Here is a 23,585-nt window from a genome sequence, read left to right as displayed (position 1 = left end):
GAAATAGAACATTTGCATTACTACAGTATTATCTAATGGACAGCACTGGAAACCTTTCAGGTCTTGAGAAGGGAGTGATTCTCTCAGAGATGTTGTGTTAAGAGCAAGGTTACCAACTGTTTCCACCCAGATCCCTCAGCTGGGCTCCAGGGGATAAGCCCCAGAGGCCTGGACTCAACTGCCCCAAGCCTCTCACCCCAAATGAGAATGAGAACCGTCTCTCCGGAACCCTTGGGTGTAAGGTAGCAGCGGTGGCTGCTGTCTGATGAGGTTTGACCAAAAGTCACCAGAGGTGGCCTTTTAGAACCTGGCGCGGATGCGAGGGCTGGGCAGGAGCTCTCCTGCCCACTGGCCCCTGTGCGCCCTGACCCCTGTCTGCCCCCCTCAGGTCGTATGGAGACCTGCAGTGCACCGCGTACTGCCACATCGACTCCACGTCCTGCCGCTACTTCACATGAGGGCCGCGAGGAGGAGGGCTGCGTCCTACGTAATTGGCAGCAGCTCCTCCACTCTTGGCAAATTGACTTCGCACCATCCTGGTCCGGTTTCCACCACCTCCATGTGACAAACACAAGGACAAACTCTCGCTGCTAAGACATGCTTGTAACTCAGTCCAACTGGAAGAATTTAGGACTACTGCATCCTGTCTTAATTCAACGTCCCGGAAAAACTTCCGCGTGCCTGACCTGGGAACTGTTCCCCATTGCTACCATCTGGCCAAATAGCCAAACCTACAGTGCCCTTTCTCTTCTGGAATGTTACTGACCCAGACCATGGTCTTGGCTTAGAACTGTTAGCCCCACCTAGACCTGCAGGGCTTTTTGAATTTGTTCTCGTCCTACGTGGGGCATCTGGTGTACCGGCCTCTCTGCTCCTCTGACCTCCAGAAATGTGGGCATTCTCACCGAGGGCAGTCAGAAATCAGGTCTCTCCAGGCCCGTGAACCACAAAGCAGCGAAGTGGGCCCTTTCTCTCGAAGTGGCTCCCAGCTCTGGACCCACTGAGGAACCCCTCAACTGGCTACAGCCCAGAACAGCCTCATGTGGATGCAGCTTTCCCAAGAAGAGACCCAACTGTGAAAAAGTCCTGAGAAAGCCACCAAAACGGTGCTCTGCCCCTGGGAGAGGGTGGAGGCCCAGCTGGGGTGCTCAGCATGTGAACAATAGCAGAGCGGTGGCCTTCTGCTTCTCAGTGTTTCCAAAGGGGTAGCTCTTGTGGTTTCGCTGTCCCCAGCACCATTTTGACCTCGTGGCTCTCTGCGCCTTGACCTCTGTCTTGCAAATGCCCCTTATGTCCATTTCTTGTTCAGGAGACTCACTGCCAGAGGGTGACCTCCTATCTACACCTAGGCAGGCTTTGGTGTTTCCAGTCCTTAGGAAAGCACCACTCTGGGTTTCCCCCGTGTGAGGCCCTGTGACTGAGTACCAGCCCCAGGCAGAGTCCATTTCTGTCCAGCTCCTGGCTGCCTGCCGACTGCTGTGTGCATCCGAGACCTTCCCTTTGTATCTTTGTAGCGCGTAGCCTTGCCCTCATGTCTATGTGCCTGAGGCCCCCACGTTTCTGCAGGGTCATTAGTCTGGACTATCTGTGAGCTGCCTTGTACCACCATCTTTCCTGAGTGGGGCTTAGCTTTGTTTTGGAAAGATGTCTCCCCCAAGGCAGACCTCAAATGGGATTTGTCTATTTGTTACCAGGTGGAGGGACACTTTGGGGCTTTTGTACGAAGCTATTTAGTGTGACTGAGTCCTGGGGACTCAGTAGACAGGAGCTTCTGGCCCAGTGGGCTGTCACTAGTGATCTGTTGTAGATGGGATCAGTCCAAGGGTGACGTCTTTAGAGATGGGTGCACTGGTCAGCCTGGTTCCCTCAGCCTCTACTGCACACTTTGGGGTGATGTTGCTCCCATGTAAAGCCACACCTTGATGCTGGGATCTCCAGATGGGAAATCAAGAAATACAAGCCATTTGTTTCCCCACTGTGGCTCTCTCTTCCCTGGGTTTTTGGGCCAGTGTCCCAGCATTACTGTTGGGAATGAGGGGTCTGAATTCACTGCCTCCCAGGCTTTGCAGAGGGTTCTAGAATGTGGAGCAGTACTACCCCCTCGGGGACAAGAGAGGAAACTGATGTTGATAGGGAGGGACTTACCTAAGGCCACAAAGCCTGGTCTTGCTAACCCAGCCCCACAGCAGCCTTATTTTAGGACTACGTTTAAAACAAGATGGAGCTCCAGTACTGCCCTTGGTTGGACCTGGCCAGGAGAGGCCCTGTCCTGGGTCCCTTTGCTTTGAAGGGCACCAATCTGGCCCTCTTCTGGCCATGACCCTCCCCACAGGGCAGGGGATCTATGAGGCCAAGGTGACCTGCCCACTGGAGCTTGTGTACCCGTCTCCGAGACCACGATCCAGGTACCTGGGAGACCACAGTTCCCAGCCAAGTGGTCCTGAGCCTGAGCAGGCCTCTTCCCTGCACACACCCAGGTGGCCAGGGACAAGCCGTGTTCAGGGCTTGTAGATGGGGCTTGGATATGCGGGCTGGGGTTTCCACACAGATACGCACGAAGCCTCTCTCAGTGTGGGCTGGGCCTTGCTCTCCTTGTGCCGCCACAGAACTTTGAGGAATCTAAATATTCCAAATTCAAACCCAGCCTTCCAGGTCGTATGAAAGTGTGACTGTCAAGTAAGCAAAGAGACATATTTAATAATAGTTAGTTTGACTCTAACGTAAATACTTAGACCTGTGGCACGTGAGCCTCCACCTGCGTTCTTGTAACCGGATCCCACGAGATAGAGGTAGGTCTGTCTCCGCCTATTGCAAGGACTTTCTGAGTGGCTCTGAAAATGGAAGGACTCAAAGCCACATGTTTGAAGTATGTATGTAATAATAGTAATCCTCCCCCTGTGGCATTGTGATTTTTTTAACTTAATTAACATATAGTGTATTACTAGTTTCAGAGGTAGAGGTCAGTGATTCCTCAGTCTTCTATAACACCCAGTGCTCACGACACCACATGCTGCCCTCAGCCGTCCCCTGAAATGCTATGGTACAGGAAGCAGGCTCCCCAGGGACAGGGGCACCTATAAGCAGGCCTGGTGGCCACAGAATACACAACCACATGTCTCCTGAGAGCACCTGCTGGCCCTGTGGGGAGCTGAGGTGCCACAGCGGGGGAGGGAAAAGCACTGTACCAGGAGTCCTGACACCAGGACTCAGACGCGGTTTGTCACTTCTCACAGACTCCATCTCCTTACCTGGAAGAAACTGTATGCAAGGGCTGAATTTTCTTGTGGGTGGGGACTCTGTCCTCCAGAGGTGACAGGGCATGCTTAGGAGTGGTGATGGATATCCTCAGCTGCTCCTGAGGCTGTCACATGGAGTGGCTGAGAATATCATAGGGTCTTCAGAGCTGCAGCTGAGTCACCAAAAAAGGCTATGTCGGTTTTGATACTTTTGTTGGTAGGTAGCAGAAAATCCAACGTAAATATAATATAAATCACAGGGCGGAATTTATTGGCTTATATAACTTAAAAATTCCAGCAGTAGAATGGAGATCAGGCATGGTTCAATCAAGGCTCCCACTCCATTTCTCTGCTTGAGCTGTCCTCTCTATCTCTTGTTAGTTTGATCCTTGGGTAGCCACAGGCTGACTACTGCAGTTTCAGGCTTACATCTGTACCCTAGCATATCCAGAGGAAGAGATAACATCTATTCCAGTGGCTCTCAAATTTTTGTCCTAGAAGCCCCCCAAAAATCTTACCTTGAGCCTCATTGCCTGTTTGGGGTCACATGCCCATTCATATCGTATTGTCAAGAGAATGCCACCTGCTAATTGGACTGCAGCTGGGTTCCTGAACCCAAGGAGGCAAAAGGTCTAAGATTACCCCTTGCCCACTCCCTGGGGATTCTCCAGAAGCACATCAGCTGTGTAGGGAAGGGGCGGCTATTGGACTCTATAGTGGGGAGCAGGTATGGAGTGAATGGGTGCTGGGTACACATGGTGTTCATCACAGTGGCTGTCTCTGGTTTTGCTTTTCCCTTTGGCAGGAATAGGTGCTGAGCCATTGGGGCAAACATTTGGGAAGACTCTTCACACCTAGAAAGCTCTTGGCTGATTCTGATAAATCTACTCAAAAGAGACTGACTCCCCTAGGGAGCCATAGGTTGTGAAAGAGTTGGTATAGTTTGATTTTGTGACAAAAGGACAGGATCGGATTCACATATCTGGGTTCAAAGCCTGACTGTCACCAACTCCCTGTTTAATCATCCTGCATAATTTGCTTAACTTTTCTGAGTCTGTTTTTCTCATCTTTATACTGGGTTATTTCAGGGTTGTGTTGAATTTTAGTGATAATGTGGTTACAATTTCTGACACCTAGAAACTCTTTAGGGAGGGCTGGGTTTTATCTGTGTCATTATTATTTAATGACTCAGGCCGAATCGCTCACCTCTTTGGGACCTGGGGTTTCTTTCCTCCCCCTCTGAAGCTGGTTACAAGAGTTCATTTTGATAGCAGTTTGGACCAAGCCTTTACTACAAAACAGCGAGAGAGCAGCAGTTCTCAAACTCTGCAGCACATTAGCCCATTTGATGAATACCACCAGCGATGAACCAACAAGTTTTGTAGACCAACAAAATTAGGTTTACTGTCTTGTAGTAGAGAGACCAAACACCAGAGGAACAATGGGGGATCTCATCAAACCAAGAAAGACAAGATTATGGTAGGACTTGGGGAGGGGTGGAAGTATAGGTAGAACATGAAAGAAGCATCATGGGGAAAGGCTCGAAGCAAAGCAGGCTGTGTATAAAAGGGGTCAAGATCAAGCCTGGACTGGGGAGTGGACCCAGGTCCTGATTCCTTGGACAACTGCAAAGTTAAGAGAAGCATGGACTGTTGTGCCTGAAAATTCCTATCAGGATTTCTGAATCTAGGGAAGAAATTGAAACTGCTTCTCTGTGTCAGAGTGACTCATATGGCTCAGGTCTTCCAGGCAAGAGTGGAAAGTTTCCTTCTTACTGATAGGATTGCAAAATGCAAAGTTTTGACAGCCCAAGATTTGAGTCACAAAGGGTGACAGTGATTTTGGTTCAGGCAGTAGGAGTAAGAAGCAAAGCTGGGGCTGTCACTGAAAGGAAGGCAGCAGTCACTCAAAGAAAAGAGTGAGTACGATACTGCAGAGCTGCAGTGAGGGACCTGGGGAGAAAGACGGCTTCCTGTTGACTTGCAGCTTTATCAGTGTCTGCTCTGGCAGTCTGATGAATGACAGGGGACAGGGCTGACTTTTCTTCTCTCAGTCTGGACTGGTTTTTTATCCTTTCACCAGTAACGGAGGCCCAAGCTCTGCCCAACAGATCCCCAGTGATCCAGCCTGTGGTTAGGCTTCTCCAGGGAAGCATGGGGAGGGGGTTTGGCCCCAGACGTCTTTATCCACCTGCAAAGCTATTCGAGTGACAAATTTGTGAGCAAAGTGAGGTCTTTAGAGGAACGTTAGTAACTAGTACTTAGGAAGCAGTGCTTGGGAAGAAGGTAGGACAAATTTTCTAAGCATCATGGGACAAATTGGTCATCCATCACTCTAATATGGGCCTGGAGGACACATGGGTCAAATTGCTTAAGAAATCTTCAAACTTCATAATTAATGGGCCAACCATGCTCCAATGACTGCTTTACTTAAATTGTCCCCCACCCTTCCTCCCTATAGTGGAGTGAACCAATTTCAAGGAAACTCAGATCTTGCATTTGTGTGGTAACAATGAGCTCACAGATCAAGGATCTTGGCAATTCATCAAGGAGACTGTTAGACTTCAGCAACCCACAGTCACCACCCATGGGCCCAGAGGCTCTAGGAATGTGGTTTCCATCTTCATTTGTAACCATTCTGAGAGGCTGCAAATCACATGAGAGTAATGGGTTAAGGACTCCCCACCCCACATCATCCAATTCCTTCCCCTCCCCTGCCCCCAGGGGGGAAATAGAGGAAGAGAACTCTCACTGCCCTTATCAGAGGGGCTTCCTCTCTGGGGGTTCGCCTAAGTTCTTTGCAGCCCCAGACAGTTGACATTTAGAGTCAGACAGCTCTGTAAGAAACAACCTCACTAAAGGAAAAATGGGCTATTTCCCCTGCCCTCTGTTCCCCTTTGCCCCACTAACTTTCCAGAAGGAAAAAGGGGCCGTGTACTAACGAAATCCTGCTGCCAAGATGCTGGTATCTCAAGAGAACTGGTGATTATTTTGGTCTTGCCATCCTTCCACCCCCTCAATACCTCTTCTAGAATTTGGGTTTTGATGTTCCGACTTAAAAGGAGTATCACCCCACTGCATGTGCCACTCCAGGTTACTCTCAATCCAACAGCTAGCACGGGAAAGGAAGGCAGTCATCCCTGGTCGTGGGTCATCACTTGAGGCTCATCACAGGAGACTGCTTTCTTAGGACAGAGGTTTAAAGCTTTAGGGTTTATAAGGATGACCTGAAGGGCTTGTCAAAACAGATTACTGGGACCCACTTCAGAGTTTCCGATTCAGGTCTGGGATGGCACTTGATAATTTGTGGTTCTAACAAGGTCCAAGGGGATGCTGATGGTGCTGGACCCAGGAACCACATTTTAAGAGCCACTACTCTGGGGAAATGTCTCATCTGAGAACAATGGCAGTAGACCAAGTAAACTGGGGGAAAGGAGAACTTTGGGTAGGTGGCTTTTTTAATACTCTTCCATTAAGGAGGTAGGGTCTTTATCCCTTCCTCTTAGAATCCAGGTGGGCTTTTGATTGCTCAGACCAATAGAATACTGTGGATGTGATGCTGGGTGACTTCCCAGGCTAGGTCATCTACAGCCAAGCAGCTTCTTGGGACACTCATTCTAGAGGAAAGCAGCCATCATGTAAAAAGACCAACTACCTTGAGACTGCCATGTTAGAGTCTCTGGTTGACAGTCCCAAATGAACCTGCTTCCATCCATCCCCACCATGGTGCCAGACATGTGAGTGAAGCCAGTTTGGATTCTCCAGTCCTGAGAAGTAACCTAAGTAACACTGAGCGACCTCAGTTGAAGCCCCAAGGAGTTTGCTCAGCCAAGCTCTATCCTAAATCCTAACCAACAGATTCCAGGAGATAAATGGCTGTTGTTTTAAGCCACTAAGTTTAGGGTAGTTTGTTACTTAGCAATAGGTACCAAATAGTGCTTTAGGTTGAAAAGCTTAGAAAGGAAGCAAACTACTCTGAACAGGGCAGAGTGCTAAGTCCAGAGGAGCTGCTGGCTTGGGTTTGGTGCCCTCTGCAGGAACTATGAATAGAAACTGGCCTTAACTCCTATGTGGACTTTCATTTATCTGCCCAGGAGAAGAGTCAGGCCGAGAGGGGACTTAGTGATTGTATGGCCCAGTGTTCTCAACCATGGTGGGGATGTGGCGATGGGGAGGTAGTAGATTGACTGCCTTAACTGCCCTAATTCTCACACCTCCTTGTATCCACACCTTTCCAGCATACTTTGCAACTCCTCCCATAAGCTGGTGGAAGGCACTGTATTTGCCTACCCCTTGATTCTGAACTTGACCCTGCGACTTGCTTTGGCCAATGACACATTAGCAATTGTGACAGAGGCAGTGGTGTTTCCTCTCTCACTCTGGCACCTCTGCCTTTGCCATGACAATATGCCTACGCTAGGCTGCTAGAGGATAAGACACATGGAGCCCACCTGAATTGTCCTAGCTGGGCTGGCCAAGGCCATTGTGGATCAGCAGAATCTGTCAACTGCCAGACATGTGGAGCCCAGTCGAGACCAGACTGTCCAGGCACTCCCAGTCTAAATCGTCAATCCAGACTTGTAAGCAAAATAAATGCTTATTTTAAGCCACTGAATACTGGGATGCTTTGTTACATATCACTGTAGAGGCAACAGTTAGGTCAGGATCAAACTCCCTTAAGTGATGAGTGTACACTGCCACTTGCCCAGAGAGTCCTGGTTCAAGTCTAACCATTTCCACCTGAGGAAATGGGAGCCAGTTGCAGAATAAGCAGCAGAGGATTCCTAGCCTAGTTCTCGCTCTCCGCCCCCCCCCTTTTTTTTAAGATTTTATTTATTTACTGGAGAGAGGAGAGCACAGGCAAGGCGAGCAGCAGGCAGAGGGAGAGGGAGAAGCAGACTCCCCGCGGAGCAGGGAGCCCGACTTGGGACTCAATGCCCAGACGCTGGGATCATGAGCTGAGCCGAAGGCAGCCACTTAACCGACTGTGCCACCCAGGCGCCCCTAGCCTAGTCCTCTTAATGTGTAATTATAGTCAGTCCAAATCTCTGGAGCACCTATTTGGTGAAAGACGCCAGAGAATTAAAAGGGAGTATGGTCGCTGCCCACCCAGAAGTTTATAGACTACCGGGAGCCAAGACCACAAGACTGATGTGGGCACTGCTGTAAGTGGAGTGGAAGCAGGAGGCAGGGTCACTTCCAGCCTGTGTCTGTGCGGATGGATGAGTGGCATGGCAGTGCAGGTGGAAGGAATGTGGTGAGCTAAAATAACTAGGATATGTCTAGGCATTCAGTTTAACTGGTGCATGGTTCTCAGATTCAAAGCTAAGCTGCCTTTCCAGGCCAAGTATTGGCCTCAGATGCCATTTGGCTCACTAAAGACAACCTTTAGTTTTGAACTTCACACCTTTTAAAACTGAGGTGTTTATCCTAATGATCATAAACACCAAATTAAAAAGGAATCCATTTAGGTAAACTAGGCTTAAGCATAAAGGATTCTTAATAGAACCCTACATTTTTCATTGATTTCTAGTAAGAAAATAAAATCCACCAAGACATAGAGTGTATTGCTGACCTTTTTTTTTTTTACTTAAATATAGTGATCTTTAAGAGAATAAACCAAAAAAAACTTTACACAGCAAATATTTTACATAAATGTAAACATGCACATCTACTTCATAATTATGCAAAATAAACTTTTAGGAACAAGATTTTAAAAATCATCAAAGAATAAGACAATGAATCCAAGACAGATAGGACAGAAGCAACAAAAATACATTTCATAACGCTTCAATTGGTCTTGTCTTCCAACCTACTGGTTAAGGCCTGAGTTTCAGAAATCCTACCTTCCTTGCCAAATGGAAACATCCAATTTGGCTGTACCTAATATACATCCATATAACAGACTGTTATCTTTCAAAATAATGTAATAAATACATCTCCCCCCCAACACACATACACACACCCCCATACATACACCCTACTTACCCAGCCTCTCATTAAAGATAGGAAGGATTTTGGAATTTTCAAGTTTTCCCACACTGAAGCACATACATATTAATACCACACACAGAAAAAAATGATTCTGCTATAGAAATAAAGTAATGAGTGGTATCATCACAAATCTCTAGTTTGTATTAAGTTTCCCCGAATCACATCTTTACTGTGGCTTGCCATGGCTCCTTGGGTACCTCGGATTTAAGTCTTTATACCTGCCTAGTGACCCACAGTATGGTAGACGTTGTACGGGACAAAGAAAAGGCAATTTTAACAATTCAGTTAGAGACTTCAGAACCACGAAAATCAGCATGGATCGCTTCCAGCTGTCTCCAAATGCTTGGAATGTTTTCTCCATGTCTACCCTCTGTACTCCACTGGCTGGTTTTCTCTGACTCCTCCCCACCAGGCTATAAGCATCTGAATGTCTATTCCTGTGGACAACCCAGGGAATAGAGATGAGAATGACAGTCCCTGCTTTTAAGGATTCAAACCAACCACAGCTCAAGCAAGAGGAAGGTTGATATGTCCGCACAGCACGCCAGTGCCCTGAAATGAATAGAGGAAGAGGCCACGAGGATGGCATCTACAGAGCATCAGGCATGGGGCTTGGCAGGGGACAGCGGAGGACTGAGAAGGCACAGAGGCACAAAAAGCAAGTCCAATGAGGCCGGCACAAGGTTACTCATGAGAAGTAGTCTGTGAGGCCAAATTCTTGATTTCCAAAAGGGAAAAATTCCTTGTTCCGGTGGGTAAGGCTGGAGGGCTGTGGGAGGGAACCACCGAGGGCTTTGTGCAGAGAACAAACTGGAAACGGGCTAGAGGATAACCACGCAGTGTCAGGTAGGATGGGTGATGGAGGAACGGGTCTGAAGCCCAGAGAGCCCGACTCACCAAACCCAGTGCCACATGCAAGCATTTCCTATAGAAACAAACATCTTGACCCGACATGCCAAAAACCACAGCTCTGTCTGTATAAATCAAGACTTTGGGAGGGAAAAAAAAAAGAGAGAGGTTTAAATAGATATTTTTAGTTCAAGTTCCTGGAACCTGCCCCAGCTTGAGCAAGTTAAGAGCTGTGAAACAATTCCCATATCCACTAACAAGTCAAGTCTCCCAATCATGACCTTCACCCTCCCTGAGCTGTCATTACCAAGGAATTACAAAACAATTTTTAATTCATTATAAATAAATTCCTACCTGCCATGATACGCACTGAAACCTCACGACGGGCTGAGAACCCCCCACAGAGTACTAGCGTGTCACCCTATTATCTATACTTGGTGGGGTGCTGTGAGTGTGCCGCCGGATGAAGGCACTGGGCCCACCTCGCCAGCTCACCAGAGCCCCCCGTGTGCATCAGACAGGTGACTTTATAAGGTGCAACTCCCATCAAAGCCCCCACCGTGAATCATCTAATTCCTTTCTAGGTCCGGACTGCTTCCACCCACAGCAGGGGAAGCAGAGGCCGTCTTTGAGTGGAGGAACCCAAGGAAGGAAAATCATTTTTAATGTTCTCAATACCCACTGAACCAAAGTATGGAAATTTCTCAGGAAATTTCTCTTCAAATTGTATTCAAATTACAGAAATGGGCTACTCCATACTCATCATGGGACGATTTATCACACATTCAGTCAATATGGAACATTTAGTAGTGAACAGTTTCCTGTAACAGATTCATTTGGAAACTGCACACTGCCAAAAGGCAATCCTGTGACTTTCTTCTAGTTGTGTATCAAAAATACAAATTGGTCTGGGAGTCAGGCACAAACAGTGGTAGAAAAGCATGAACAGAAATGCTTTCTCAAAGAATGTGCTCAGTTCATATTGCAGAACTGCTTCCTATCTAGATTCTGGTTTTTGAAAACGTGCTGCTGGTTCTTTTGTTCGGAAAGGTTCCTTCACTACACCTCTTTTCCATTCCTACCTCCCCCTACTAAAATGCACCGAAGGAAGAAGCCTTAGCATGGATCTACATGGAACTAGAAGCCCCCACCGGACTGCCTCTCAGGTGTCAGTGCAGTGGCTGCTGGTTTAATCTGCTCACCCAGCCTCATGGATTTAGGGGACTTTCTGGATCAGAATCTGAGTCAGAGGTACCCAACACTTTCATTTTTTGGAATCCAATAAAAGCTCCAAGGTACAACTCAGTGCCATGTCTAAGAATCTCCAGTTCCATTAAATGAGTTTCAAGGGAGGGAGCAGCAGGGAAAGCCTGGACTGTGGGCAGGAGACCGGCCATCAGCCAGCCGTGGGCCTCTCTTTCCTTATTTGTAAATGAGGGGTTGAACTAGCAGAGCTCCAGGGTCCTGCCCGGCAGACGCTCTAGGACTCTCTCCTGAAGTCCATTTCTACACAGGCTTATCAGGTTGCGTCCGATGAAACTTCCTTACCACTTTGTCTCAACAGTGTAAAGTGGTTTTAACATACTTCTATGCTGCAGTTTGAGGTTTCCCTCTCTCTCCTACCCCTCAAAGACCAGGTTTCATTTCATTAGTGCAGACCACTTGGCCAAACTGGTGGCTGCTGAGGTTTAAAACGGAATCACTGGCCTGGTAAAGATCACAGCCTTTGAGTAACCTAGACCAGGGCACACTGGTCTGCTGCACATGAACAGTGTTAACCAAATAGAAATATAATTCTGTTAGTTCTTCCATAGTTCTACTTCGCAACACGAGATTGTTCAAAAATTACACGAGAAAATCACCCATCACCACTAAGTTAAAGACTTGAATATCTGAGACCTCCAGAGCCTCAAACTCCTACACAGTCACGATCCACAGCGTGTCCCTCTCAGCACGGGGCTCCGTGCGCGCGCAGCCCGGTCCAGCAGCACATCTGTGCACGAGAAGCTGATTTCGAAAGATCGACTCTAGTCATCACTGTCACTGCCAGACTCACTCAACTGCAAGTCATTTCCTATAAAAAGAAAACAGAATCACACCAAAAGTGCACAACGTCAAACGGACTTCCCCACAATTCTTTGTTTGACTGCCTTGGTTACCACACTACAGTAAAACCAAGCCAACTCCACTTAACTAGGGAGGAAAATCGATTTGGCTCAGTGACAAAACTGATGCAGTCAATGTTTTTAAAGAAATGCTATTCTTGGTACCTGCAAAGCACAGCAATGCTGCTTACTGGGATCGAACAGGCAAGGAGCAGGCCAGACAGCTTTTAAATGTGTTAATAAATGGCAGGAAAGCATGTATAAATAACTGATTCACCATCTAGAATTGTCTACATTAAGTTGCTTTATAGAAGCTAAAATAACACAGAGTTAGGCTTCCTACTGAGGAAGGTGAATACTGTTTATACCAGGAACACGCTAAGCCAGGATCCCCTCTGGGACACCTCTGTCTAGGATATTCATGTTACTTTAAACCTCAGCTCGACTAACGAGCTTTTGTAAAGCCTCCGATTTCTGTTTAGCATGCCGAATTTAGGTTTCAGGACTGAAGAAGAGAAGTACTCCACATTTCAGTCTCAGATGATGATAAGAGTAACAGGACCCCAGCTGATACCACAAAAGTGAACTACTACATGACCAGATTACTGATCCCGAGGCCAGCTCTTCTCAAGTTTGTTCTGAGGACTCTGGGGTCCCTGCGGCCCTTTAAGGAGGGTACTTCCTTTTCTATTCCACACCTGTGTGATGCCAGATTTTCTTCATCTACATCAACCTGAACAACTTAGGGCAACAGACTGAATGCAGAAGCAGGTGTAGAATCCAGCTTCCTACTAAGCCAGACATTAAAGAGAGTTGTAAAATTGTAAAGCTGTGTTATTCTTCTTACGAAATATTTTGATTGAAAAATTTGTTCTTCATAAATATGTTACTTTTGTTAACGTGATGGTTATTATTGTTACTTTAAATGAATTATTGGATATATTTTAAATATTTCTCAGTTTTAATTTCTAATATGGTAAATATTGATAGTCATATGGAAAAAGCTCTTTGGGGCCTCAATAATTTTTAGAATCAAGAGGTCTGAGACCCAAGAATGTGGCAACTAACGTTCTAAACTTAAGGAAGTCACCGCGGGCATGGCAACCGCTGGTCACTCCCCATCAGCTAAGCTGAGCATGATCTCTTACCCAGTAAGACACTGTGCATGTAACAGGTCAGCGTAAATGGAGCTGAAAATCTAGTTTTGCAATTGCTTATATAATTGATTTGATTCAGGTTCAAATTGATCCATTTATTTTTGAGGAAAGAAAATATAATCAAGGTTACTATTCAGGAAAACAATTTTATAATGACTTTATATATTTTTATATCAGGGTTAGCAAATTTGCGCTATTTACTGTGATTTTAGGGTTTATAAGCCGGTTCCAGCTGACAATCCTGGTTTAAATAACTCCAGTGCTTTACTGTCTACAAGATATGCAAAGCTAAGGTCTTGCAATTTGAAGAGCTGCAGAACAGGATGACTTGGAGCCATAAAGAGCTAAAAGGATTTTAAGGCACTGGTTGTCAGGTAACACCCACGGTGCTTTTTTTTTTTTTTTCCCCTCTTTCTTTCTAAGAGGAAAGAATAATTTAGCATTAACTGGGCAAAATTAGGAACTGACTTAAAGCCACAGTAGCTGTCTGGTACTTTCCCACTGTGAACACCAAACTCGCAATGTGAAAACTTACTCTCCCTAGCCAACTGAGAAGAGCATCAAAGCACCTCCCTGATACCCAGAATGTAGGCCCACAGAACGGAATAGCAGGCAGGATCCTTAACTGATATCCTAACGGTGTTGAACTCACTCAACGAGAAGAGCAGGGCCTTGAGTAGTATTTCTCCAGTGGGGGTGGTTTTGTCCCCCAGAGGACATCTGGCAATGTCTTGAGATATTCTGGGTTGCTACAACTCGGGCAGAAGGGAGGAAGAAGGGCACCTAGTGGGTAGAGGCCAAGAATGCTCTTAGCCATCCTGCAATACATATGACTGTCCCCACCCCCTCAACTAAGATTTATCTGGCCCACAATGTCTCTAGTGCTGACATTGAGAATTACCTTTGCCTGGTCCATAGTCGTAGGGTTAACTAAGTTAGCTCCCCCACTATTGCCTCCAGACCTTCCAGCCTCCTCAAAGGCAGGCATGCCAGGTGAGAGCATTCATTAGGATTCTGGAGAGAGAGGGGCATAGGGAACCAGCACTCTCCCCACCTCCAATACAAAGAAATTTGTCTTTGTTCTTATTTTACTCTGCTTTACTTTAATATCAACTGCAGTGAGAGCCACCCAGACGTTGCAATGCCCCTTCCTCTCACTCTTGCCAAAGGCTAGTTGGTTTCCAAATATATCCTAATGGCTTAGGTTCCCAAGTCTGTGGGCTGTGAGACACCACAGTCTGGAGAATTGGGTTCTTGGGACTGTAAAAAGACCTGGACGCAGGGGGCAGTATGGTGGTAGGCAGCACCCCTAAAGCCTGGTAAATGCAAAAATAAAGAGCCAAGCTGTTCATGTTCTAGCATTTTCCAGAATTCACAAAACCTGATTTGTTCCAGTGGGGGAAAAAAGAGAAAGAACAGACTTTTTAGTTTTGTACTTCCCTTTTTTTCACTGTTTGATAACTTACTCCTTTCTGCTCCAAATTTTTCTTTGTTGGGATCCTTTCTTATGCCTTAAATATCTTCTGGTGTATAGATTCTGGCGTGAGATAGACAGAAGCCACATCTCTGGCCTGACATGCCACCCCTCTCTGAGCCAGAAAAGGGAGAGCACACTTACTGAGTGTGTTCATGAGCTGGTTGCTTCCTTGCGGCCGGCTGGTTCCGTTGGCCACGGCCGGCCTGCTGTTGTAGGGCTGCTGGTGTGCGGGCTGCGGAGGGGACGCCGGGCCATTGTCCTCACCCCCACTGCTGGAGCTGTCGTCATCGCTTCCTGACGAGCTCTCGGAGTCTGAGGAACTGCTCCCACTGCTGCTGCTCATCTGTTCAATAATGTCAACTTCGGCCCTCAGCTCTGGAATAAAATGACAGGACAGGGATGAGCACAGCAACCGCGCTCAAGGCCACACACCAAACCTTCTGTAAACAGTGAGGTGGCAAGACCAATAGCAATGAGGAAGAACTTAAACTCCTGTTTCTTAATTCCCTAAAAACGTACAAACAAAACGACTAAAACCAAAGCCAACAAAATAAAACTCTGTCTTCAGAGAGACAATGGAAACATTAACTTCACCCCAAATAACCAAACAGAAAACAGTTTCAGATAATGGCTGTTCTGTGTAAGAAATTAATCAAGTCTATTTGCCTTATCTACTTAAAAAAAAAAAAAAAAAAAGATTGTGAATTATTAGATTAAACGCCAAGTGAGAGAAATTTTAATGCTGAGGGGTTGAACAATACTTGACTAGGCGCTGGAAGAGCTGGATGCTTGTTTTGGATCTACCTCTAACCAGCAGTGAGACCCAGGTGGTGGCAGATGAATTTCCCAAGACACTAGAAAAAATCAAAGGCCAGAGCAGGCGGCCTCTGAAGTCCTTTTCGGCTTTCTTGTCCCACAAAGAAACTGAGGCAGGCAGGAAGGGGAACCACGGTAACTGAAGGAAAATGGGGACACGACGTTCTTCCTCTGCCCTCTTTCCGCACCTCACTGACAGTCATGCCTGTCAGGTACCACACTTCCTACAGGTGAGCAGCAGGGAAGGAAAACATGTGTTCCTAACCTTTCCGACGTCACTGAGAACATCAAGGATACATCAGAGAATACGTTAAGATGACGGATTGTCCTGTCCAAACATACCACGTGGTTTTAAACGAGTTTGGTTCCTTTAAGCACAAATGGCAATAAATAACCACTCACGGTCCAATTCCTGTTCAACTAAAATGAAAACTCTGATCAACAGCATTCCAATATCCATGAGGAAAACAAAAACAAAAAACAAAAACAGGAGGCTTAACAAATGTGCACCGTGCACAGGATGATTCTGCTTACTAAAAGAGAGCACTTCCATAAAGGAAGAAAAGGCAAACTTCCCAAGGACAACTCTTTATCTTTCCCTGTTTACCACGGTTACAGATTTACTTTTGCTTCACAGAACTGTACAAATCTGAAATAACACCACTTACCCTCATAACTTCCTAAGAGTCTGGACAACTAAAACCACCCAATTCACTGTATGGGGAGAAAGCCAAGGTGATCCTGGCTTCGGGTCTACACTGGAGAGAGCCTGACCAGACCTCTAGGTCTTTCTAGGCCATGTCCGTTTCCAGGTCCCCAGGGCACTTTCGTGCTCACACACTTTGTGTTAGTACAGGGCACTGGTCCTGGTATTTTTGATGTTCTTCTGACCCAGATACTATACCAACATTGACACACTTGGTTTTCACCCCAACACCTTGGAATTCTCTTCTCCCAAAGCCTTAAAGGCATGTTGTGTAGACCTTTGGATGGCAGTCATGCTTGTTTATACCCTGGGCCTCTAAGCAGAAAGTGCAAAGATAGCCACAACTCCAGTCACTATTTCCGGACCCCCTTGTCCAACGAGGCAACTGGCAACAGCCCCCACCCACATCATCTCTGGAATGATGAACTCTGCAGAAATTTCTTTCAATGGCAGAAAATGCCCGTGCTGTCAGGTCAATACAAAGCCTTGTGATCGCCACAAAAACACCAACGTCCCAATCCAATTTGCTATCGTGTTCCAGAAAATGCTGCCTACCTCTTTTGATGTCATCCAGCTGGGGCTCAGGTGAGGGGTTATCTTTCAAGGGAGAAGTTTTGGGTCCAACTGGAGGCTTTGTTGGAGCCCTGAATGGCACAGGTGGCGGAGGTGGTGGTGGCTGTGATGGCTGTAGGGGACGAGGAGGCTGCTGTTCCATTCGAGCTTGGATTTTACTGCTCCCCTCGGCTCTGAAATGAGATATGGACATTAATTGGAGGGGCAAAAACAGTTCTCAAATCTGTTCAGGGGACCAAGTACTCACAGGTCTCTGCACAACCCTGTGCTCTTTATTTTTATTTTATTTTTTTTTAAAGATTTTATTTATTTATTCGACAGAGATAGAGACAGCCAGCGAGAGAGGGAACACAAGCAGGGGGAGTGGGAGAGGAAGAAGCAGGCTCATAGCGGAGGAGCCTGATGTGGGGCTCGATCCCGTAACGCCGGGATCATGCCCTGAGCCGAAGGCAGACGCTTAACGACTGAGCCACCCAGGTGCCCCAACCCTGTGCTCTTTAAAGACTACTTCAAAATGCTGACGTTTGTCATTGTCACGGGAGCGACTCACTCCACAACTGCCTGGTGCACTCCAGTACCGCACTCTGCACCAGAGATGCAGAGATGAACAAACAGGCTTGCTGTCCTCACGGAGCTCCCGTTTTATACCACGCAGATAAAACCGGTATGTAGGACACAATGGGATTGAGAATTCATTTTACTAGTAGACAGCAGGATTATTTACCTGACCTGTGTACAATACAAAGTTATATTCACAAGTGCATGAGTTACTAAGGAAAACCAGCTCTTGTGATACTGGCTAGTTTGCAAATTTTTGCATGATCTATTGCTGCTTGCTCATCTTGTCACATGCCAGCTCTTGCAGGCAGACAAGCAAAGCATTCCACTCCAAACCGAGAACATTTTATTCCTTAACATTCTTTTGTAAATGGACTAGCCCAGCAAACTTTGGGCTTTTGAACTTTGGTGTGCACACAATCACCTGGGGAGCTCATTAGAACGCAGATTCTGACTTAGCAGGTCCTGAAATTCTGCACTTCAAAAAAGCATCCAGGGGGCACCTGGGTGGCTCAGGTCATGATCCCAGGGTGCTACGGGGAGTCTGCTTCTCTCTCCCTCTGCTCCTCGCCCTGCTTGTGCGCACTCTCTCTCTCAAATAAATAATCTTTTTTTTTTTTTGAAGATTTTATTTATTTATTTGACAGAGACAGCCAGCGAGAGAGGGAACACAAGCAGGGGGAGTAGGAGAGGAAGAAGCAGGCTTCCAGAGGAAGAGCCTGATGTTGGGCTCGATCCCAGAACGCTGGGATCACGCCCTGAGCTGAAGGCAGACGCTTAACGACTGTGCCACCCAGGCGCCCCTCAAATAAATAATCTTTAAAAAATTAAATTAAATTAAAAAATAAAAAAGCATCCAAGTGATAAAATGCTGCTAGTCCACAGATGACACTGAGTAGTGAGAGCCATGCCCACAACCATCAGCGGGTGGAGGAGTTAACGTGGCACTGGCTCTGGGAGGTAATTAACACAAATATATCCCAGGCTGGAGAGGAGCGGGAGCTTGGAAGCGCATGCCCAGGGCAGGGCTCAGCTCTGGCTGGGACTCCAGTGAAGTCACAAGCTCACTCATAATCAGTCTCTTCATCTGTGTGCTTTTTTTAAAGGATAACAATAGCACCTTTCTAAAAGTTATGTGTAAGGTCAGGTAGGATAATGAATGAAAGCATTTGGCATAGTGTTCAGCACATGATAACCCGTCAATAAATGGTAGCTACTTTTATTTTTTGTGGAACGAGTACAGAAAAATGGCTTGAGAAAACATAAACAGAAAAACATCATCAGGCTGTAACACTCTAAGATTTCAAGACTATATTACAATAATAGCTGTATTACAATGTGAAAAATAGAACCACTGGGTTGCTTCTATTTATGGAATAAATTTTGCCTTTAAAATCTAATTGGCTTCATATTAGACATGTAATACCTGTTAAATTAAGTATTAAAAGAGCTCATTATTCAAAAAAATAGGCAAAACTTTATTTTGATATTATAAATACCTCAAATGCATCTTGTGAAAAATTAATGTTTTCAATCTAATAAAGAATGTATATCACTCAGTGATTCTTTCATAATTAGAAGTCTGAGTTTAAATCTTATCCCCTTACGTGGTATTATATCAATAATCATGAGATTAATAAAATGGATTTAATTGTAAAGTACCTCCTTTTCCCCAGTGGCTTCCAGGTTTCAGCTCTTAAAAGCATTATTTCTTTTTATTGCATTTGAGGAAGCAGTATTTTACTGACTTGTCAAGAAGACAGAGAGAGCCGTTAGATTACCGATAGGACACTGAGTACCCAGATGCTCACCTCCTTACAATATAAACAGATAGATAATGCAAAGATGTAGAAACCCCGTGTCAATCTGTATCTGGTTATTCACATACCTTGTTTTCTTGACCTGAATGCTGCTACTGAGTTTCTCCAGCACATATTCACCAGTGTCATGATTAATGATAAGCACACAGTCTTTCTGATAAGGCCGTTTGTTCCCCTTGAACACAGTCATTGGTGGTGTAGATCCCTAAATGCCACAAAAGTATACTAAAGCATAAGAGGATCAAACCAGACACACCCGTTATGAATATCAAAACTGAATTTACAAATGACTATCTCATCAAATCTTGTATCAAAGCTACTCAAATAGAACAGAATAAACTGATTTCTATTTTAATTCCTCTGGCTTCCTAGGCAAAAAGAAAGGGGAAATAATAATAAGCAAGAAACTATAACTGTGCCACTGCTTCTCAGTAATCGAGAAAGGTAATATAAATTTGCAAAATTACTGTACATTTTTCTAAGGACTCAAGTTGTGTTACAAATAATGGCAAGGTGTGAACTGATAAAAATAGATTAGCCATTACTCAGTATTCCACTGAGTAGAACTTTCTCTATGACAGTAAAACCAGTAAGTGATCTCTGTATTTCCTTGTAATTTCAGAGTCCGGGGCTTCCCCTCAGGCCAAGTAACTAACAGAGCATTCTCTAAGGGCAGCTCGGAATTCTGCTTGGCTCAGAGTAAGTACCTCATGCCACTCATCTGCCTAAACCCTTCAACTGCTACCCTGTTGTTCTGAGATCAAAGAATAAAATCTTTAAACCACACAACTGGCCCTTCTGCCTCACCCTGGACCACTCAGCCCTCGGCTCTGCGGATTCCAGAGCAGAAGGTGGCTGGCCTCTCTCAGATCCTCAAGCTCTTTTTTTGCAGGGCTTTAACAACTCTTCTGCCTGCAACATCCTGCCCTTTCTTCTCGTTCTATTACTCAACCTTCGAATCTGCTCAAAGGTCACTTCCTTAGAGAAGCCTTCCCTGATTTTCTAAAATAAATGCTGTTTTTTATATTTATTTAATTCCAGACCATAAGCTCCCCAAGGGCAAGAAATATGCTTGTGTTGCTTAAGATTGTATTCTTCGTGCTTAGTAATGGGCCAGCACACAGTAGGCGTTCAATTAATATCTGACATAAATAAATAAATAAATAAATAAATAAATAAATAAATAAAAATTAATATCTGACAACTATAGGTTTAATACCTTGTATAGAATCAAAAACTGCTTGGCTCTTTGACTCCCTATTCACAGGGTAAAAACTTAAGAGTTGGAAGGGACCTTAGAGACCACTTATCTAACCCCTTCATTTTACATCTGGCAAACGAAGATCCAAAGGGAGATGATGTAACCTGCCAAAGGCAACAAGTAATGAAATAGCAGCTGGAACTGGCAGACAAGTAATCGTTCCTCAGCGTGAAGCTTCTTGTCCAGAGCCTTTTCATTCTATCACTGGTTACCAAGACCTCATTATGTTCCAGCACAGGACTGTGACATGCAATGACACATATTCATTAAGAGCATTCTGTTTGATCCTTCAGGCTTTCTGATTACAGTGTTGCCTTGGGCAAAGCTCAAAAAAAAATCTCTCTGCAAGGGATCTCAGTCTAGCTTTTAACTGGGTTCCTCATCCCTAAATCTGATCCTCTGGTTCTTGCTGGAAACTTTCAGCCTGCACTTCAGCTTCTGCCAGATATACGAAATACGTCAATCCTGCTCCTGCCTGCCTAACTCCTGACTTGCCTGTGCCACACTCCTGAACTGTTGTTGCTATAAACCAACAGAGCATCTAGGGCTTTGCTCTCTGGGGAGGAAAAAACGCTATGCAGATCTAGAAGAGGGGCTAGGTATCCAGATAGGAACATTGTCTACTTCGTAGCAAATGGGAGAAAAGGGAGCTTGGGGAAAATGGCAAAGAATCATTTTTACTCAGGCACCTGGGAAGCATGAATTCCACCCAACCCCACCCCCAAAATTCCTTTTCCCCTTGCGCTGGAACTTTAGAAATCTGGAGGCTTTTAAATAGTAGGAAATTCAAATGGCAATAAACAGAATGAAGATTCGCTGTGATTCCAGTGCATAAACTTACAGGGATATGTGGCAGTGTAATTGTGACTTCATCTCCTTTGCCAACCTGAAGTTCTCCTTCACAAGAAGTATCTATAGATGCTGGCTTAAAGTCATCTAAAGGGAAAAGCAAAAGAGCATTTATCCACCAGGTTACTTATACTAAGCCTCCTAGACATTCTAAATAAGAATTTAAATAAGAATTTAAATTTTTTTGTTATTCCAGATAAATGGAAAATACAAATCTAGAATTAAAAAAAAAAAACCAAAACTATTTCATTGTGGAAAACCCCACGTATACAAAAGCAAAGAGAATAGTACAATGAGCCCCTGTGTACTGTCACCCACCCTCAATAATTACCAACTCAGGGACAATCTTGTTTTATCTATACCTCCCACATACTTTTCCTCCCATCCCCACTGGATTATTTTGAAGAATAAAAAAGCTAAAATTCATATACCATTTTATCAAGCAAAGATACTCCCTTCTCCCAAGTGACAGATGAAAATTAATGCCTTCTCATCCATAAGGTGTTTTATCAGGGTTGTTGTGTACAGGATCAAAAGCGACAGAGCATATTAATAAGATTCTGCAATGGTTAAACCCTATATGCAACATGAAAGGCCACAGTACCACATAAGCTGATTTCATTTTGCATAAAACTCAAAATTAGGATTTGCCACACTCATGTTCCATAGGTTTAACAAAAATACTCTTGTGAAAGTACAGAGCAGATGGTTGAACTGTACCTCCAAAGGTTAATCCTGCCCATATCCCCCAACTGCTGCTGAAGTACAACGTGAACAGCCATCTTACTCCATTCTGACATACACTGGCCTCAAACTGCAGATCGGGTGCGGATGTGAAGCGTCCCAAATTCCACATTGCCCTTCACGCTATTAAACCATCAACTTAGGAAACTGCTCAGGAAATGATGCTCTTATCACATTCCCAATATCCTCCAAAAGAGCCAATCTGCTGTCAGTAGGAGACACAGTAATGGTATGGCAAGTGACCACAGAATGATGGAACGTCATTATCTAACACGCCCTCTTCCAATGTGTTGAGTCACATTTATTAGCTCCTTAGACAAAAACAAGTCTTAACCAGCATTAGCACTCCAAGACGGGAAACCAGGAGCTTGTGAATCACAGAGGGATGCTCCCTCAGCCCATTCCTAACAGCCAAAACTTTACCCAGGACATAGAGCGGACGTGCCCTCCCTCAAAAGGCAGAGTCTGTAATCATGCAGAAAAGGACGGTCCCGCATAATGACTATTTGGACATTCTTCATGCCTCCTCTTCTCTGCCTCCAAACATAGCTCAAGCTTTAATTTATTCCAGGCTCACGAATTCTAATTTTATTCTTCACCCACATGGCACTTGGGACTGAGTTAAAGTCTGGGTAGTACAGGTGACCTCAAAAGGCAGCGGAGTCAAACGAGGCACGGAAAGCTGGAGGGGAAAGACTGATGGAACGCACAGAGGATGCGAATTCTCTGGCTGCCGAGGGGATGAAGCGCAGACTCGGGGTGACCAGAACAATGAGGAACGAGGAAAGAAGGCTAAGGGAGACAGAGAGGAAAAGAATGGAATAGGAGGGAGTCGATGAGGCTCATGGGCAAACGGGAAGAGTCCTTTAAACGTGGAGGACCCTGCAGGGTCATCAGAAAGGGGGATGGATTAGAGGGAGAACTGGAGTCTGACATGGGGTCACAGTCTTTCCGTAATAAAGAGGGGTAAGTTTCGCATAAGGAAGGGCTGGGTGGGCGGATGAAAAAGAAAGGGGCCAATAGCCTTCTGAGGAAGTATTTGGGGTCACAAGACAGAAGAATAGTTGGGAGTGGCGAAGGGTTTGGTTTGGGAGTGAGTTGGGAAAAGGGGGGGGCCGAGGTCCCGGAGGATCTGGGGTAAGAGAGAAGGGAGCTGACGTAGGCAGGGGTTCCTGGGTCTTGGAGAGCCGAGGGAAGAGGAAGGAGACGGGTTGGTTAAGAAGCGGGCGCAGGGGCCGAAGGGAACAGAGGGGAGCGCTGGCTTACAGCGAATGGTGTGGAAAGAGGCCCGCGGCCGCTTCTCGAAGCTCTCCCCGAGCCGCAAACAGTGCTCCTCGCGGTCCAGCAGCGGGTTCGCGGTCCCGTTCATGGCCCCGCACGAGCCTCGCGCCTGGACCTGCACTCTTCTGGCACGGCCGCGGCCCGAGCTTCCCGCGCCGGC

At 45.8% G+C, this 23,585-nt stretch overlaps 2 protein-coding genes across 8 annotated transcripts in view; one reads left to right on the top strand and one right to left on the bottom strand.

The window, feature by feature from the left end:
* COLQ (collagen like tail subunit of asymmetric acetylcholinesterase) overlaps positions 1-1,972 on the top strand; it is a 58,156-nt gene extending 56,184 nt beyond the window's left edge. Inside the window, exon 17 of the mRNA XM_008708833.2 lies at positions 389-1,972. Coding sequence (XP_008707055.1) covers positions 389-458 — 70 coding nt within the window. The 3' untranslated portion in view covers positions 459-1,972. The remainder of the gene's footprint in view (positions 1-388) is intronic.
* Positions 1-23,544, bottom strand: part of EAF1 (ELL associated factor 1) — a 48,728-nt gene extending 25,184 nt beyond the window's left edge. For 3 of the 7 annotated variants that reach the window (XR_005836575.1, XR_005836574.1, XR_005836573.1), the window contains exons 1-6: positions 23,411-23,544; positions 21,393-21,487; positions 19,359-19,495; positions 16,895-17,085; positions 14,959-15,192; positions 3,249-3,409 (exon numbers count right to left, since the gene is read on the bottom strand). Coding sequence is in view for 4 of the 7 variants with exons in the window: in XM_008708845.2 (XP_008707067.2) it covers positions 12,106-12,152; positions 14,959-15,192; positions 16,895-17,085; positions 19,359-19,495; positions 21,393-21,487; positions 23,411-23,513 (807 nt within the window). In the remaining 3 variants the exon portion in view is untranslated. Of the gene's footprint in view, positions 1-3,248; positions 3,410-9,039; positions 12,153-14,958; positions 15,193-16,894; positions 17,086-19,358; positions 19,496-21,392; positions 21,488-23,410 lie in introns of those variants that run through there. The other 4 variants (XM_040636829.1, XM_040636828.1, XM_040636830.1 and 1 more) reach the window with 2 other exon arrangements.
* Between the last annotated feature and the right edge of the window lie 41 nt (positions 23,545-23,585).

This window comes from Ursus maritimus, unplaced genomic scaffold (assembly GCF_017311325.1).
Source record: "Ursus maritimus isolate PB19 unplaced genomic scaffold, ASM1731132v1 scaffold_20, whole genome shotgun sequence".
Classification (NCBI taxonomy): domain Eukaryota; kingdom Metazoa; phylum Chordata; class Mammalia; order Carnivora; family Ursidae; genus Ursus; species Ursus maritimus.
The sequence above is the reverse complement of the archived record's forward strand: the minus strand, read 5'-3'. Positions and strand labels throughout refer to the sequence as shown.